Source organism: Gambusia affinis, linkage group LG11 (genome assembly GCF_019740435.1).
Source record: "Gambusia affinis linkage group LG11, SWU_Gaff_1.0, whole genome shotgun sequence".
NCBI lineage: Eukaryota > Metazoa > Chordata > Actinopteri > Cyprinodontiformes > Poeciliidae > Gambusia > Gambusia affinis.
Genome location: NC_057878.1, coordinates 215,027 through 234,770, shown reverse-complemented (window position 1 = coordinate 234,770; position 19,744 = coordinate 215,027). Strand labels below are relative to the sequence as shown.

Below are 19,744 nucleotides of genomic sequence, written 5' to 3'. Positions count from 1 at the left end.
CAGAAAAGAAGAGTTGTGCTTATTTCTGTCTCTGTATCGTAGGTACAGGATGTTATTACATTTGTAATAACATAATGCCCAATGCTGACCCACAATACCACACAATACCACAGCCCTTCAACACACAGAGTCAATATCAAAGTTTTTCCACTTCCCCTCTTTGTGCTCATCTCTGCAGTTTCATGAGTGTTGTGTTGCAATCCTGAGAGGAGTTATTTTCCCAACATCAAGAACTACTTAAGCAAGAGGTAGGCAGACATCAAACTGTAGTGAGAATGGAGACAGCAGTGGACGAGACAATGGACCAGGTCACCCATTACAATCCACTGTTCGACATGTCGCTGAGCAGGAGCGAGCGCTACAGCTTCCAGCATGATGGTGAGCACCAGATATCAATGTTCTCACGACAGATTAATGGAGAAGTTCTAGATATTAGGAAATTGTACACAATAAAACTACTGGTGTTGGCTAAGCTAGGATATTTCCATACAGTGGATACAACTAAAGGCTGTCATTTTACACTGACCAGAGTTTTACTTTGCCAAAATGTTTGCTTTTGACTGTAGTTATGACAGGAAATTTTCAGATTTTGCAAAAAGCCAAATTTGAGTATAACTAGATTTAGTTTCACATACTGTACAATATAACTTGTGCAGCTTGTTAAAATTTTCACCTGAAATCCAATAGAAAACAAATGCCAACATTTATATGAACAGCTGAAAGCAGGAAAGAAACACAAAGAGCTATTTAAAAAGAAAAAAATTGTTTTCAATTAATTGATTTTGTGGGGTTACACTTTCAAAAAGTACAATAAAAATCAGCATCACCAACTCACCATCACACCACACATTTTTAATTTCAGCAAAAATATTTATTAATTGCTCTTTATGTGGACAACTTTGTCATTCTGAATGCACAACAAGGACTACTTAGTTTAATGAAAAGATTCAAATCTTTAAAACGGAACAGTGTAAAAAGAGCAGTGAACACATAAACTGGTGGATGGCTTAATTTAGCAAAAAAGGATAAAAATGTTGCAGCTTGACTGAGAACTTCTTCAGTTAATACCTGCTTGGTTACAACAAGGCATGTAAGACCTTCTACCAGTTAATATGTTCAGTTTATTTATTCTGCTAGAGGCTGAAACAGTTTCTCTGCATTAGTTAATGTGTTGGACTATAATAACTAATATAGCTCAACATTTCAGTTACATAAACCTGTCTGATAATTAAGTGGCACGCCCAAATATATCTTACTATAAGAAGTTCTTTCTATTTGATGATCTGCTCTATAAATGTCTTCCTACAGCGAACAAAGCAGTAACTCTCTCCTGCCTCACAGAGGTCATCATCTGTCAATGTGCATTTTCTCTTTGTGTTTCAGATCTGAAACCAGCCCCCTCCAGAAGACACTGGAGTTTTACTGTGATAATTATCTGGGTCATCTTACAGACAGCGCTTGATGCCTTTCTCATTTATAAAGGTACAAATATTTAGGCAAAAAATCTGGACTAAAATTACAGTTCAGTTTTAAGATAGTTTTAATTCAGATACAACAATTAAAGAAAATTGTAAATATGATGTAACTTATGTTAGTCCTAAAATCCCTAAATGGTTTAATGAAAGAAGTGCTGTTTAACTTATTTTTTATTTCTGGCTGTAGTTGTGTTGGGACTGAGCCCTGCGCCACAGAGTTCATATCATCATAGCGACAACGACCTTGACCTCAACCTTCTCATCCAGAACAACAGCCAAGAAGCCAACAGTCTGAGGAGCCACTTATGGGTTTTGCAAAATCAGGTTCACATACATTTGTATATTTCACAGAAGATTAACGCAGCTGGTTCTGAGTTTTGTTTTCAGAAGTGCAGACTTGAGTCAAAAAAACTATCATTTCAAAAACTCAAAATATGAATGTGTCTCCCAATAAGTTAGAACTTATAATGCCCAATGTAAGTATTTTAATTAGGCTATATGTAACATGTTATTTATTATTTACATGTAAACCATTTGAATATCTTTTGGTTACCATGGTAACAGGTCAAGAGTCTGTGTGGTGAGGAAGGTCAGCTACAAAGATTAAGGGCTGACCTGAACTTGCTCAATACCAGCAACCACAACCTGGAAAACAAACTAACAAACATTAGAATCAAAACAGGTACTTATATGTGCATGGTTGAGTACATTTGTTTAAAATTTAGTAACATTTGTGTTGAGAAACTGATCTGAGGTCAAATATATCTCTTGAATAAATTTATTTTGTGCTTTTAGGCCCACCAGGTACAAACGGTCTACCTGGACAACAAGGTCCGAAAGGAGAGAGAGGCCCAAAAGGTGAGTCCATCTTAACTGGACATTACTAACATGAATGTGAAGTGTCACATTCAGATTTTTGAGTGCATCTCTCAAAACAAGTGTCCTGTTTTGCTACACTCGTACTGCTTACATTTGGTTCTTAGCATGTTGTTAACAAAGAAAATAAACTATTTAAAGGGGTTTTACACTGCAGCAGTGGTTGATACTCTATGTGGTTTTATTTGGTCTTTGGACAATTAAAGGTCTCCTTTGAATACAGTAATTACAGTTAGTCTCAGATTACATAATCTTCTACAGCTGATGTGAGAATTATGGTTAGTTAAAATTTGTGATCACTTAGTCAAACCTTAGAGTCCTGCTGCTGGTGTGCCCAGGATGCAACAACTGAGGAGAGAGTTTGTCTTGTTACATGACTAATTACATGATTTTAAAAGTTTATTGGTGTTTGTTATAGTTGCTTTGCTCTTGATTTGATTTCACAAAAAATATGGCCATGGAGATTTACTCTCTTGGACAGACTCCAGATCAGTTTGTTTCACAAGTTGCCTTGTGCTAAAGTATTTTTTTTCCATTTATTAATAAATGAATCCATGTTTTCATCCTAAGTGTCACAAGTGAACTTGTTTCTTGATGATGTTTCATCTAAAAGGCTCCTTTAGTTCTGGATATGGACTGGAACTCAAAAAATTACAGTATTGTGTAAAACTGCAATATTGCTTACCATTCATCTCAGAAAGTGAAATGGGTATTTTATTGAAATGTATTACTAGTGGAGTAAAATATCTGAAGCTTCTGTGTTTTGCTTTGTTTATAAATATAGCGTACAAGTAAAGAAAAACAAAAGTCAATGTCTCACAAAATTATAAGATCCGCTATCAAAGACAAATGTTTTAACACACATGTCCAGTATGAACATTTCTTGATTACTTGGTTGGGTTTCCTCTTGCATGAAATACTGCATCAATGTGGCGTGGCATGGAGGCAACCTGTCGGTTGCACTGGACAGATGGGATGGAAGCCCATACAGCTTGTGGCTGCCCTAACCCTGTTTTGGCTGGGAAACTACTGTATTTACCCCTCTTTCCTGCTATGCTCCCATATTAGTGTTTTTTCATAGATTTACTGTATCACGGTAGCCATTTTGGCCGCTTCTCCTTGGCCTCCCCGTGGGCTGCCACCTTATGGTGGTGGAGGGGTTTGAGTGTCCAAATGATCCGAGGAGCTATGCTGTCTGGGGCTTCATGCCCCTGGCAGGGTCACCCAAGGCAGCAGGTCCGAGGTGAAGAACCAGACCAAGCGCAGCCTGAAGACCCCTTATGATGACTAATAACCATGGACCTAGTTCCCTCTAGTTCCCTCTAGTTCCCTCTAGTTCCCTCAGCCAGACGCAGGTCTCCAGGGCCCCACTCTGGAGCCAGGCCTGGAGGTGGGGCACAACGGTGAGCACCTGGTGGCTGGGCTTTTACCCATGGACCCTGGCCCGGCTCAGCCTGAAGAGGAGACATTGTTCCCCCCTCCCATGGGCCCACCGCCTGTGGGAGGGGCCAAAGGGGCTGAGTGCAGTGTGGGATGGGTGCTGGCTGAGGGCAGGAGCACTGGAGGTCCGATCCACGGTTGCAGAAGCTGGTCATTGAACTGGTTTTTGATATCTTTGGCAGCTACCAATTCCTGCTGGAAAATAAAATCAGTATCTCCATCCAGATTGTCAGCAGAAATGAGCATGAAGTGCTTTAGCATGTCGTTTGAGTGTGGACTTCAGAGAACCCAGTGGACCAGAACCTGTATTCACTTGTGTTTGGTGGATTTTATGGAATAGATTTCACTTGATAATCCTCTCAAAGCTCCAGTTCTCCCTGTTGCTGGTGCATCTTTTCCTACCACGCTTCTTCCTTTCACTGGATTTTCTAGTAACATCCTTAGATACAGAAATCTGTGAACACCCAGCTTCTTCACCAATGATCTCTTGTGCCTTCTCCTCCTTGTGAAGGCTGTCAATGATTGTCTTATGGACAGCAGTCTTCCCCTGATTGTGAAGCTGACTGACCCACAGTGAGAGTCTATTTAAACATTAAAGGGTCAGGAATCCATTGCAGTTGTTTTGAGTTAATTAGCTGATGAGGATGTGACTCCATAAATTTCCACTAATGGCATTTTCCAGGTTTTTTTATTTTCTGGGATACAAACCTCTGGCTTCTCATTATATCTGTTAAATATATTGTAACGATTCTGTGTTGTAGTTCTGCTGGGGTCCATTTAGTTATTTGTATTTGTTAAAAGTTGCATTGTGACCCATTTTGTTATAGTGTTATGGCTTCCCCTGTCTGACTCTGCTGGCTCCCACTCACATGTGATAGGTCTGTCATGTGGGCGGGGGATCGGTGGAGCGGGAGTTCCAGGACCGGAAGTGGGGAGAGTTTAGAGGCGTGTTAGCAGTGAAGCTATCGGGGAGCGTGCCATTTTGTTGGAGGCGTGAGCTGCAGCCTCAGAAAAAGCAGATGTAATTTTCTAATAAACCCTGTTTGGCGGGACTACATCTGCGGTGTTGGCGTCATTACAATATTAATCAAAATTACAGGAACAGAAAGTTTGGAATATAAAAAGGGTATGGTGTTTTGTGAGGGACTTTATCTTTTACGGTTCCAGTAATGCCAGAATTAATAATAAATACATTGTGGTATTCTGATTTAGTAATATAATTACATTAGTTGTGCTACCACCCCCACGCCACTATGGGCAGTATCAGGCCCGAAAAGATGAAGACTAAGAAGCAGATTTAGAAGTACACAAAAAGCTACGGAATTTGTTAAAAACTGTGAGCTGCGCTGTAGTAAATAAAAGAGAGAAGTTCGAGTACAAGCTGAGAGTGAAACTCCTTCCTAAAGATGAAGCTATATCACAGACTTCAAAAGAAAATAAAAACGGGAGACTGCAGATATATAAATAAATAGCGCCCCCTTCACTTCCGGAGTGCAATGGTTCCATTTCCAAATAAGGTACGTGACTGACACCGGTCTGTCCCCGCCCCTTTCTTTTTGCTGTAGCGAGGTGTCGTCTTGCTTACTGAGGAAACGATTATGGGCCACATTGTAATTTGTAGGGTTTTTTGTTAGTCTATAAACATGATAGAAGTTACATCTCTCTTTTCGGTTATAATACAATATTTAGTAAAACTTGTGTACGGACACACAGTCTGCTAACAGAGAGCTGCACAGTGTAGATTATAATAATTGTGAGTTTAATCACAGGGAGCGACAGGAACACGATCGTCAAGTTTTGTAATGGAATGACCGTGAATTAGCAGCTCGTTTCTCTGAAAAACTGACAAATAATAAAGAGAAACGCAGAGAAGCTGGTCAGAGATCTGAGTTGTAGGTTTGTGCCAACAGTATAAAACACCAGAACTTTATAATATTAGCTTGGTGTGATGAGAATTTCTTTTTTCGCTTGAAATTAAAGAATAAAGTTCATGAAGTGGCTGCAGCAAGTGTGTTTTTGGGCCAGCAATAAAATTTTATAAGACAAAATAAAATATCTGGGATTATTTAGTCCATCACAACCAGAACCTCGAGGTTCTCTGTTGTTGAGTGTCGCTGCAAATCAGCAGAGAAATAACTGCAGCTGTTGAGCTCCAGACCGCAGTACGGAGAATCTCCCCACTGGACCAGAACCGAACCGAATCACAAATTAACTTGTAATAGTATGGAAGCCCGTTTCTGCCACTCTGTTAAATATTAAATAATAATAATAATAATAATAATAATAATAATAATAATAATAATAATAATAATCTCATTACTAATGAGATAGTATCTCAAAACTTTCCTTGCATTTGGTTGCATGTTTTCATACACTGAAGGAAGGTCCTGGAAGCTGTTCCCAGTGATACTGAGTGTTTTGGCCCACTGTTCAATAACGTAAGCAGGTTCTTGGACAAGTGTTTTGTGTGCAAACTCTTGGAGGATTTCGTTTACATTGCTGGCACTGGGCATTCGTCTGTGACTGTGGTTATCAAGAATCTTTATCAATTCCTCTTTGTCAACACTGCTGAGGTCTGACTGCCATGACTGAAACACAAAGCGCTCAGATTCAGACATGCACTTAAGGAAATTCTCCACCACCTCACTTTTTACCTGTCTAAGGGCAGATTGCTCTAGTATGACAAGAGCAAGCTGTCGTACAGCTATCTTTGTATGACAGCTTGGTACTCCACTCGGGTGCCACCCGAGTGGAGTATGTTAAAGAAAGAAATAATAAGTTAGCTTAATTTGGAAAAAGCTTGGCTCTCTCAATTTCTTTCCTATTTCCCGGATTCTTCCAGCGAACCGTGTGTGCCAATCAGGAATGGCGATGCGTGATGATGTCACAGAGTTACAGCGTTTAATCCAATAGAAAACCACAATGAGGTAACCTGAGCTGCAAAACAGCCAAGATACAGACTCATTACCTGAGACAGACAAAGAATAAAAACCAGGACAGAGAAAGAAGAGGCAAAGACATGTCTTTGGAGAAAGCTGATGCCAAAATGGCAGAAATATACCACCAATCTGATTTATTATTACTGTGCACAAACTTTTATAGTGGAGGTGTTTCCTAACTTTTTAATGTATTCAATTGAGGCGTAGCTCTGTATGACCAATCAGACGCTACCTTGGACGCCAATAAAACTTAGAACTTCCCCTAATTTCACGCCAAGATCAAAGGCCATTTGCTCTCTGGAAGAACAATGGAGCAAGCAGCTGCATCCTGGTCTTCTGGCTCTAAGGCCATTTGGGCAAATAAAAGCATAAAACAAGACTTCACAGATACCTGTGAAATTCGGAGTGCCTCCCGGCCAAATCAAGTAATTTAGTTTAAGGAAAGATTATCTTCACAAACCTAGTTTTGCATTGAGCCTCTCCAAAGATTTGAATCTTTGCCCTATTACATAAAATCCTGAACAATTTTCTAATACCAAACAACACATTTTCATTGAAACAATTTCCATTTGGTTCAGATATTATCATAGACAGTACAATTTTCAAATATATTCAGCATTCACCATTCTAAACTTAGATAATGCACTTTAATTATAAACTTGCTATTAATACTTAGAAAAATCTTAATGATCTCAACATTCTATGTTGCATTTTAGTTTAAACCATGCCAGATGTGATTAAAAAACCTTTAATGTTCTGTGAACCCAACAGAGTTCTGTTTCACAGGCAATACTAATTTTATGGCCTCCTGACACAGCAGGAGGAACCTCACAGAGAGATCACAGATTTGACCTACTTCTAAATATTTACCGATAGAGTAGTTTTAGTTTCAAATCCTTTACACAAACCTGTTTAAAATTAAGAAATTTGTTCAAAATCAGACTGTTCATTATAACCTTTACATTTGGGGTAAGATTAGCTGTATTAAGCACTAAAAATAATTATTTTCTTCAACAAGTACCAAGCAAATAATTGCTTGGTAATAATTGCTTGGTAATAATTGCTTTTATTTGCAAGGAGTACCTTGCAAATAAAAGCTGCAAGGATTGTGGACAGAGTTTTAAATGGACCAATAAAATTTACAATAAATTATTTAAAAATGAAGAATCAAAAGGAGAAGGAGGCGCAGGCAGTCCTTGACAATAAGTCAACAAACAAGTCTGTGATATAGACGCTTAGCTGGGCCAAAAACACAATGAAACATCAAGACAGATTCCGTCAATAAATTTGCAATTGATTACGTTTCAAATAAAACTCTAAACAAGTGGGTTTTTAGTTGAGATTTAAAGGAAGTCAGTGTTTCAGCTGTTTTACAGTTTTCTGGAAGTTTGTTCCAGATTTGTGTTGCATAGATGCTGAATGCCACTTCTCCTCGTTTGGTTCTGGTTCTGTGGATGCAGAGCAGAACCAGAACCAGAAGATACAACAGCAGCAGATCTTTAATGTATTGTGGTGCTAAACCATTCAGTGATTTATAAACTAACAACAGTATTTTAAAGTCTATTCTTTGAGCTACAGGGAGCCAGAGGAGGGACTTTAAAACTGGTGTTATGTGCTCTATCTTCCTGGTTTTAGTCAGAACTCCAGCAGCAGCATTCTGGATCAGCTGCAGCTGTTTGATTGATTTGTTGGACAGACCTGTGAAGACGCTGCTGCAGGAATCAATGAGACTGAAGATAAAGGCATGGATGAGTTTCTCTAGATCTGGCTGAGACATTAGTCCTTTAATCCTGGAAATGTTCTTCAGGTGATAGAAGGCTGACTTTGTAACGTTCCAGTCACTCCCGCTCCTACAGCTGGCCGCCCGCTCCTCGACGACAACCAGTCGGTTAATTCGCTGCCCTCAACAGCAATCAGACGGGTGGTCCTCCTTACTGATCAGTCCTCCCGTCTCTAGTCCTTCAGTCAGCCTGCACCATCCTCCAACCACCAGCCCAGGTCCGTCTGCTTCTCCCTAGCTGTCTCACCGTCGATGACTTATCCCTGCTCCCAGTCTGCACGCTGCTTAATTAAATGCAGAACACCTGTGCTGCTGCAATGGGGCGTCTCCGGGTGTGCGTGGCACGTGACCTCAAAAACCAATAAGAAACATGCAACACAACAACCCAACTGAATCTAAGAAAAGTAAATACTTCAGAATATAACAAGCAATCCTAAACAACAAATATAAAGAACATAAATTTAACTCAAAAAGGAAAACCGAGGCCACATTACCACAATAGGAAGATATTTCTCTCTTGTCCATCCAAAATCAATTATTCGGCCTACACTCTCCCACTGCTGCTGTCCATAATCATGTGGCAGAAAAGGCATTTTATAAGTGTTTCCTGTAGTACACTGGTCATAGAATTCTTTCCAGAATTCAGAAAGACAGTCTCTAACGACTCCTCCATCATCATAACCCATCTCAGGTGTTCCATCTGGGAGTACAAGCTGGATTTTGAAATCTCTATCTAGAAGTCAGTCATCACAGAATTGTGCTATGAGCTCAGGAAGTACCTGTCCTCTGTTAACTATCAGTATCTTCTTCAGATGATGTGGATTGAGGGGATATTGGCAAAGTATCATCCAAAATCTGTGGCTCACTGTCAGAAAACGGTCCTAGAAACACTTTGTTACTGCTATCCAAATCCTCATCACTAAGCTCTGTAGAATGAGTGAAAAGTTAATACTGTCATGATTTGTTATGTTTCCAACAAATAGGAAGTCAGAAGTTACTTCTGTGGATATTGTAGATTGGCTGGTCATTGCAACATTTACAGCAGATAAAGAGGAAGGCTGACTCAGAGAACTGTCTTGATCCTGAAAAAATGGTGAAGATAAAACTTCATCTTGACTGCCTGACTGTTTGGCCTTCTTTTTATGGGTGGTCAGGTAAAACTTGAGAATAGTCAGTTTTGTAACATGAAACATTTGTCCAACAGTGATTTTGTCATCAATTGCCACTTCCTGATAATCTTTCAAATCTATTTCAAAATCTGCTTTGAACCCTTCTCTATTTCTTCCATTTGGAAAGAAAATGTCAACAGCCATCTGGATTATCTCACTTTTTTTTAGCATCCTTTGATACATCGACCTTCCCTGTTCCACCACTTTTTCTTGCTCTTACTTGTTTAAAAGCCTGTTGTTCTTCATCACACAGCAGCCAGCCTATTTCGATTTTTCTCTTTGACTTCAGAGCATTCTTCTTTACAGTTCTTTCAGATTGCTCTACTTTTTCCATACCACGGCCATCTTCATGAGCAGTTTTTTTTTAATCCAGCTTTGATTTCAGGCGCTCAAACAGTTTTGATTTGCGACTGTTTGGGGGGCCATTTTCCTTCCTTTTACAGTATCCTAATAGGGCTATGCGGTCTCCATATGATGGCAAATAATTCTTTAGCTCTTCGTCTGTCATGAGCTGGATGACGTTGGTATCAATCTAAACAAGGAAAATGAAAAATAATTTCTTTAAAACTACAAAAATGGAACTAGAATTGCATGCAAATTACTTGAATAAAATCAGATAACATTGTTAGACACATGCTTTAAAAAAACTGTAGATTTTGAAATACCGAATGTTTTCAGCTTGGTACCTTCTCACTCAGCATGGTCTTGATAGTTTCCTCAGGAATATTCCTTTGTTTTCTCACTTATTTTTATTTCCATGGAAGCTGCGCCTAGTCTGGAATTTCAATTGGCTCTGATTCCTTCCTGGAGGAGGAGATAATGCTGCCATCACCTAATGTTTTTCTCCTTCTATTAACTTTTTACATTCAACATCAAAAATAACCCTACATCAGTTCATCTGTTTCTTCTTGTGCATTCTGCTCTGTCTTCTCAAACCTCCAGCCAGTCGAGACAGATGGCTGCTTGTACTCAGCCAGGTTCTGGTTCTGCTGGAGGATTCTTTCTGTTAAAGGGGGGATTTTCCTCTCTACTGTTGCTACATATATGCTCAATAAAAGGGATATCTGTAAAGTCAATGACAACGCAAACGCTACCCAGCAGGAGTGACCTGCTGGGTTTCCTCAGAAACTTTTGAAACTTCTTTGAATAATTAATTTAGTATATTTTTCAGTTTGATAACTTGGATCATTTGGAATGTATGTGTGATTGAATTGAAAACATTTTTCTGTAAAGTGCTTTGAGATTTGTTGTGAATTAAGACTATATAAGTAAACTGAATAGAAATGAAATTTACTTAATCTATTTATTTGCGCAAATATCAAAACCAGAGTCCCCTTCCCATAAATCCTTAATAGAGTTCATATTATGGATACTGTATCTATTCCAAACCCAGGAATTATGACGGATTTGTGTTTATGATCATTGTTCCGTTGTGAGATCCAGTTGTTTCTAAGTCTCAGTTAGTTATTTGTTAGTTGCTGGTTAAATTTGACAAATCTGGTGAGCATATCATTGTGAGTTAAGCAGTTATTTTACTGTTCATTTTCTTTTTTTCTTTCTTTTCATTTGGTGTGATGCGTTGTACACAACAGAAAAGGATTGTATGTAGTGCTTCTGTTTGACAGGTGACAGTGGGGCTCCTGGCCCTTCAGGTCAAAAGGGTGAAACAGGACTCAAAGGGGGAAAAGGAGAACTGGGAGCTGCTGGTGAAGTTGGTGAGTTGTAGTTTTCAGTTACACTAATTATGTATGTATGAAAAGTGGTCAAAGAAATTTGCAAATTGAAACTGGCATAATCGTTGTTATGGCTGACATATAGACCATCTTCTCTGTTGGTACTTTTCTATATCTGTGTAATAATTCTAGGCCTGTCGCGATAAATGATAAATCAATTAGTCGTACGATAAATTAAAACTATCGACGTCATTTTAATTATCTGCATTATCGTCTCTTCCGGCCTTTTTCTCTTTCTGTTGATGACACTGAATGAAAAAAGGTTCAACTCCGCTGCTCTCCACTGACCCTCCCTTCCTCATTTCCTCAGTGTAATGTCCAGTTCACACTACAACATCAAAACCTGAGAGATCACACATTAGCCGACAGAAATCCTAGGTATAACGGTTCCATTGGGTTCCATCGGGCCGTGTGGTGTCCAACAATGCAAAATAATGGCTACAAGTCCAGTTAACTAATTTTAAAACCAGTAATTAATCAATGCTTTACTACAATCTACCTGCAGTGCATGTGGCTCTAGTGTCAGTGTAACATCCTGACTGAATGAAAATCATTATAATCTATTTATGTCACCTTAACAAAGAACAGCTGAAAAGTTACCAGATTCATCAACTGTGTAGCAATTTGGCTCCAACTCCTCCCCTCATCATTTCTATATTCTTTGCACAAAATGTTTTGTAAATATTAATGTTGTTTCCACATATCATCTCTAATGTCCGCTGGACTTCGGGCTGTTTGGGATTCCCCTCTGTAATTTCCCCACAGAAAGCACAGAGGAGAATCTGTGATTTCTGATTGGCTACCTGTTACATTCAACAGGCTGCGTTAAGCTCCCAGTCGGGGAAAACCCCAGAGTGCCACAACAATCTACCGTAACACACCACACACTACAGGATGAGCGGTTAAGAAATCACAAGCAACAATCTTAGAACGATCAAAGTTCTAAGGGGAAAATGTAGGTGTGAACTAACGTGTAGTGTGAACTATTGCATCAGGTAGTCGATGTTCCATCTTCTCTATTTAAATCTAATAATTACTGAAGGGCAATATGGTTTACAGTCTTCATAATCTGAACTCTTTTGGTTGAAAGCAGTATTTATTTACACTTTGGATTTATGCTGCTTAGCTTTTATTCAAGTATATTTTTGTTAGTGGAGACTGAGAATCCATTTTATTTTAGTTTTTGGTTTTGTTTATTTTATCAGTTCCAGTGTTGAGTGTTCTTTTTAAAATAAAGTGCATCTATCTTTGGCAGGAAATTGCATTCATTATTATGTAATTTCCATTAAATCAGCATACAAAGGTCTTCAAACAATATTATCTTCTATCGCAATAGTTTTTGAGACAATTAATTGCTCAGTAAAATTTGCTATAGTTACAGGCCTAAATAATTCACAAAGTCCCAGTCAGCTGGGATTTATGTCTAGAGGTCAGTGGGTAAAAAGCAGGATCCACACTCCTTCACAGGACAATGTGGGGAGACATTTAACCCTTACTGTCATAAGGGAAAACGGAACTAAAAGTGAAGTTCAGTGAACCAAAATTAAAAGTAAATTAAACTTATCTCTTGCTTTACATGCTTAATAAGGATAGAATATGAACTCCTTTGACTCCTAAACAGAAAATGTGTCAGCGGATTGTTGTTATGAAATATTGAAGTGTCTCTTCCCCCTTTAATCTGTGATGCTCATCAGTAATATTGCTGACATGCTGCTACTTAAAGGGAAGACAGAACATATTTTCACAGATGGCATATTGGTCAAACAGCTGGTCTTGCTGTGTGTGTTTTTGTATGTGTGCGCATGTGTGTGTGTGTGCCACTGTAGGTCCGAAAGGTTCAGCAGGGAATCCAGGAGCACCAGGCAATAAGGGGGAGCCAGGGGACCAAGGTAATGTTGTAGGTTAAATGGTAGTGCATAGGAGTGAATACACACTGACATTGCTGTCAGCATGTAAAGCTTTTTTTTGTTTCTTTCATAAATTATTGTCCCTCTGGTTTATCAGTAGACAAATTTTCTTAAAGTTTTTGTCTTGTGTTATCTATTTTTATGACTACAGGCCCTCGTGGAGAAAAAGGTGACTCTGGAATGTCTGGACAGAAAGGTATCCAAAATTGTGTTAATGCATTGATGCCCCAAGAGGGTCCTGGAGGGCCGACATCCTGCATGTTTTAGTTCTCTCTGGTGGTAGTAACAACCTTTTCAGCAAGTAAATGTTCTTTTTAGACCTCTAATGAGCCATCATTGGATCCAGGTGTGTTAAACCAGGGAGAGAACTAAAGCATGCAGGACCCACTTTGAGCACCACTGTGTTAATGTCTTCCTGAAACCACCTCCTAACTGCCATTTTCCTAACAGGTAGCCCTTTAACAAGGGGTTCATAGTCAGAGCAGAGATCAACAATATTATAATCTGATTTCTCCAGAGGAGGTCTTGGTTTGGAGACATTAGCATAAAGCAAATCCAAAATCTTGCTTCATGAGTGGAGCAACTGACAAACTGGTGAAATGTTGGCAGTGTTGAAGAGAGTGAGGCATTATTCAAATCACCAGATATTGCCACAAATGCATTGGGTGTTGTGTCTGTATCCTAGCAAGAACAGAATGTTTGTAAAGGTGTATGTATTTACATAATACATTTTGTTCTTGATTTCTGCAGGGGAGTCTGGATTGTCTGGTTCACCTGGATTAAAAGGACAAAAAGGAGACCCTGGAAGTGTTGGCCCTCAGGGACCCCCAGGTCATCTACTTGTTCACATTCCACAATATATGGTTGCAGGCTATTTAAGTTATAGTTTGTTTATATGACAGGATTTAGAAGTGACAGAAAACAAGTGCATATAATACAGTTTGTTTACAGATATATAGACTATACAGTCATGTATAAAATGACTCAACCACTTTATTCCTTACCATATTTTTGGGCAGTTAGGACTACTGCTTTTATATATATTTAACTGTGATAACTGCGACAATAATGGGAGAAAGAAAAAATGTCATGTTGTGGAAGTCAGCAGAAAAAGACAAATACAATTTGGGTCTTGATTTATTCTCAATGTCTTCCAACCAAAATCAAAATTAGAATGAAGTACAACCATTGGTGTCTTCTAACCTCACCTTCTCCCCTTCACAATAAGAGCACACATTCAGGTGTGAAATATATACATTGTATTCACCACACAATCCACTCTGAACACAAAGAATGTCACAAAAACATAACATGTGAAACAACATCACAACTACATTAAACACACAAATGAAAAACTAAACAGCAGCGACAAAAACAAAACAATTGAAATACCTAACGGTAACCCCTAGGCAGTTAAATAAGTCGGCCACCACGGCTTCTTTTCGGGTTGAAATTGAAGGAGACCCTCCAGATCGACTGCTACCAAACTGTCCATCTGAGGTGGACAAACTGGCTGTTAGAGGAGGACCCGGAAGAGTGATAAAGAAACTGGGGGACAACCACAGCAAGGTGGCTGAGCCAACTCAACTGGGTCCCCTGGTCCCAGGAGGCTAAAGTGGTGAGCGGTGTGAGTCATGGTGGGTAAATAGATACTCGGCAGACACTAGGTCCTTTGGCACAAACACCTGTGGTTGGCAGTGATGTGCTGCCAATGGGGCAAAAGATCTAGATTCCCCAATTAGAACTGTTCTACTCCCCTGGGAATCAACCAAAACCCGCTGGACCAGGAAGAAATTCCCCTGGTACCCTCAAAGGCTGGCCCAGGACCAACTCAGCTGAAGAAAGCCGCAGGTCCTCTTTTTGAGCCAAACATAGGTCCAACAAAACCCAAGGCAGGCGATCTATCCAGCACGCCAAAGCTTAAATCTTACTGGTCACTTTACTTTTGTTTATTTGGCGGCTTGGTACTTTTTCTGTAAACTAAAAATGAATGATCAGAGGTTGAACCTCCTGTAGTTCTAAGAGCAGTTTGGATCCCAGCGGAGCTTGTTACCGTGTCGGTTCTGTTGGGTCGTCGGTTTATGAGCTTCTTTGACGTTTTCTGAACTGGAGAGCTGATGGGTCACCCGTTAGCTGACATCTGCTGCTCTTCCTGAGTGTCTCGCTAAGACTGTGGGTTAAACAATTTAATCTAGTTGAAACGTTAATCAAACATTGTTACTTCACCTCCTCCTTTGGACGTCTGACTCCACCTGAACCTGGGAATCAACATCCTCCTCTTTCCACGGATCTACTGGGTCACCTTCGCTTCCATGTCTTTATTCTTTAGCATCTTTAGCAAAAAAAAAAGAAAAAAAGTGTGCGCTGCTTTAGTGGTTTGACGCTCACATGATGTGCGTTGGAGAGGTGGTTGTGCTCTTGCAGGTCAGGTTCAGTGATAGTTTTGTACCTTCTGATCTGTCGGACATTTTTTTCTACATCTGCTGGTGACCGGCAGCTTTTAAGTTTCTGAAACCACAAAAAAACCTAATAAACCGGCACCCTGCCAGAACCACGCACACTGGAAAAAGGTCAGGCGGGATCTTAGAACAACGGGAGATTCAAACTCCGCTCATCATTTTTGGCTGACAGAAAAAGCAAACTGACCAATAAGATTCAGGCTTTGGCTGCCCTTTGACCCCCACAGACTCACACTTATGTGCTACATACAAGATGTTTTGGCACAAAAGAACTTTTTCTTCTCTCCACAATTTTGTTAATAGTAAAGAGGGTTGGATAATAAAAAAATAAAATAACTTTTATTTTTTTATTTAAAAGAAAATCTCAGTGCCTCCAGCTGTTCAGCTGCAACAATCCAGACTCTCAGTCACTTGTGGACAATTTAGAATCAGACAGAAAAGCTCCAACAGGGAATCAAACTTACAACTCTGAGCTAAGAACTTCTGATCACATGATAGTAATTAACCATATCTGCCATGGTAAATCAATAGATAACTATTGTCAGTAGTCCCTAACATTAATATGATCAGGCAGCTTCTAATCATATATATAAATTTTTTTACAATGCTTGAAAAGATGTGTCTAAAAAAATCCCAACAGCTTTTGTTTCAATGTATTGTTTGTGTTTTGTATTGTTTTACCAGGTGCAAGAGGACCTGTTGGACTTAAAGGGACTCAGGGTATGTGCATACCTAAGATTAATTTTGTTGTGAACTTCTACCAACTATTTAATCAGCTGAATTAGATGTAATATTTTTTCCTCCACTGCCTCAAACCCCCAGGTCCACCTGGACTGCAAGGAGAAAAGGGCGAGTCAGGAAAAGAGAGTAAGTAACTTATAACAGACAGTTTAAACACAGCAACTATGAAAAATAAAAAGACATTTGACATGAATTGATCTGTTGGATTTGATGTAAATATCAACTAAACCAAATTAATGGGGTCAGAAACTCACAGTTACTATTTTGGAGAGTAGAGGAAAGTGGTAGTTAGTAAAAGTATGGTTCAGAACAGTCCTGCAATCTGTGTGGTCTCCATTCCAGCTTCCTTCCTCCTGCCACATGCTCACGTTACCCCAAGTGGTCCAGCGATTAGAGCATCAGCGAGTGCAGCCAGATGAATCTGGTTCTAGCAACAGCTGCTTTCATTTGTTGCCATGGACAGAAAAGCGGCATGTACATTCTTAGCATTTAGCATGTGAAAGTACAGTTGGAGACATGAGCTGTATAGAACATATCCTGGCTGAATGAATGATTTGATGTACAGAATGAAAACAAAACTATATCCAACAAATTCATTTGTATTTTTTAACTGTAATAACTTGTTAGATTACTGACAAAACTGTAATCATTATTACCTTATAGGTATGTTACTCCCTTTATTACACTTAAAGTGGATAGAATCATTAAGTGATTAGCCATTAATAAATTATTGCTTAATACAGATTTTTTTCTACATACAACGGTTTTATACTGGTGAATATGTTAAATAGTTGTCTTGCAATTACCCTGCACTCTGTCAGTTGCTTCTAGTTTTTCTTTTTATACATCTTTCCATTCCTCCAACATATGTTAAATATGACCAACCAGAATTCAGACATTACAATGCTTCTTTATCTGATACTGGCTAGTATGTGTGTTTTTTACAGTTAGTCATTTCTATTAGTATTAGTTCACATCCAACTGATGTGAATTAACAAAGTTTAAATCTTAAACTTTGTGTCTCCCCAGTCAAAGTGCGTCTTGTGCCTGGACAAAACAGAGGACGAGTGGAAGTCATGCACAGTAACATCTGGGGCACCATTTGTGACGACAGCTTTGGAACTTTAGATGGGAGAGTGATCTGTAAGATGCTAGGGTTCCAGTCTGTTGTTTCCACCTTCACTGCTACCCCAGGTAAGCAAGCATGCTCTGCCTTTTTTTCAATAGAGGATCTTAATTTTCCATTTTTGGGGGCCATATGTGCAGGAGGTAGGGCTTTTTCCTGTACCTGGTGGGTTGCTGGTTCGTCCGTCTCAGTCATTGTGCCCTTGTGCAAGACACTTCACCTGCCTTACCACTTGTCTATGTTGAGAAGGCCTGGTGGCTGAGATTGAATGTCAGACTCACTATCACTCAGTACAGGACAGCTGTACCTACATTGTAGCTTGTCACCATTATTGTGTAAATGTGTGTATACTTTGGATGCTTTTTCACTCACATGTGGAAAAAAAATTTGTAAATACAAGCAGAACAAACATTGCCTGATTTTCATTTCAGAAGTAGAGTAGTACCCTAGTAGAGAAATGGAAAATGAACAGAAAGCCAATTGGCTGATCTGAGAGATGCAGCACTCCTCAGTACAGTGAGCCTTCGCTATAACGCCCTTCACCTTTCACGGCCTCGCAAATTCTTTTGTGCAGTTTTTTTTCACACAGTTTATTGTGTTCTGCATCCTGATTGGTTAAACAGTCTCCATGCTTCTTCTCTACATGTGTGCCAATAACGTTACAATATTTAAATATACGTAATACAGCAAATTTTGATAAAATGTTTTTGCCCAGATGAAAAAAAGAGTGACCACAACTATCGATAACTATGTTCTTCTTTCAAAAAAACACACCTGCACCACAGGCTTCAAAAGAAAAAGACACTAGAGAGCGGAGTGAGGCCGCAGTGTCACAGTCAGAGGAACAGTGAAATACACCAGTCACAATTTGTCCAACTAAACTTCGAATTGATCATTAAAATGATTATTTTATTGTAGTTATTTGTAAGAAAGCATCCTCTTGTTAAAAAATGGTTAGGCCTGACAACAGGTTTTGTTCTTTGGTTTCAATGTAGAGTATTTAATTATGCAGTATAATAATTGTAAAAAGATAAAAGTAACTACATCATGGATTTTGCCTATCAAGGGTTCTTTTCAAAACCTAACCCCTGCGAGAAACGAGGGTTCACTGTACCTAGATGGAGAGAGACCTTCATCCCAAATCTTTTCTTAATACTTTTTGGGAATCACCGTTCTCCTGATATTTTCCGAGATAACACAGTTCAAATCAAAATAAATTGTGCCATAAGTAGAACATAAATAGAAGAGGACAAACAAAATTCCGTCCTATGACTGTCGGGTACTTAAATAAAGATTTCTTTAAAGAAGTGTCTCATTAATGCATGTCTGTTTTTAGGTACCGGTAAGATCTGGTTGGATGAGCTGCAATGCACAGGAGCAGAGTCTGACATCTTTGACTGTCCACACAATGAAGTTGGTGTTCACAACTGTAATCATGATGAGGACGTGGGAGTACAATGTACATAGAGGCAGAAGAGAGATTAAACTGTGCAAAAGTTAACTTTGTAGTCCTTATGTTAGACTGAAATTTATCACATTATTTCATGTTTTTCTTTCCAGTCATATTACTTGAGTAATACTATACTATTTGACCATAACTTTAGAGACACTATGTCCTCGGAGTAGGTCCCACATTATGCATGAAACTAAGCAAACTGCGCAGCCGCTTAGGGCCCCAGGGCACTAGGGGGCCCCCTTAGTGGAACTGATTTTTTTTTAGTAATGATTTCTATGTGATTATATTTACAAAAACACATAAATTCATTATAAAGTTGTGATTTTTTGTGATTTTTTTTTTTACAATTTGAAAATGTATGTAGAACATCAGGGGCAGTTCCCCTGGACTGGCAGACTAGGGTGGTGGTCCCCCTGTTTAAAAAGGGGGACCAGAGGGTGTGCTCCAATTACAGGGGGGTCACACTCTTAAGCCTCCCTGTCAAGGTCTATTCGGGGGTTCTGGAGAGGAGGGTCCGTCGGATTGTCGAACCTCGGATTCAGGAAGAGCAGTGTGGTTTTCGTCCTGGTCGTGGAACACTGGACCAGCTCTACACCCTCAGCAGGTCCTGGAGGGTTCTGGGAGTTCACCCAACCAGTCTACA

General features: G+C 39.4%; 1 protein-coding gene across 1 annotated transcript; it reads left to right on the top strand.

The window, feature by feature from the left end:
- Positions 1 to 222: 222 nt before the first annotated feature.
- marco (macrophage receptor with collagenous structure) lies at positions 223 to 19,420 on the top strand. Its single transcript, XM_044131913.1, has 13 exons — positions 223 to 378; positions 1,384 to 1,482; positions 1,663 to 1,799; positions 2,040 to 2,157; positions 2,271 to 2,333; positions 11,305 to 11,394; positions 13,239 to 13,301; positions 13,471 to 13,515; positions 14,070 to 14,150; positions 16,463 to 16,498; positions 16,601 to 16,645; positions 17,549 to 17,713; positions 18,982 to 19,420. Exons 1-13 carry the CDS (start codon positions 276 to 278, stop codon positions 19,110 to 19,112), a joined length of 1,176 nt encoding a protein of 391 aa, XP_043987848.1. The 5' UTR covers positions 223 to 275; the 3' UTR covers positions 19,113 to 19,420.
- The last annotated feature ends 324 nt before the right edge of the window (positions 19,421 to 19,744 follow it).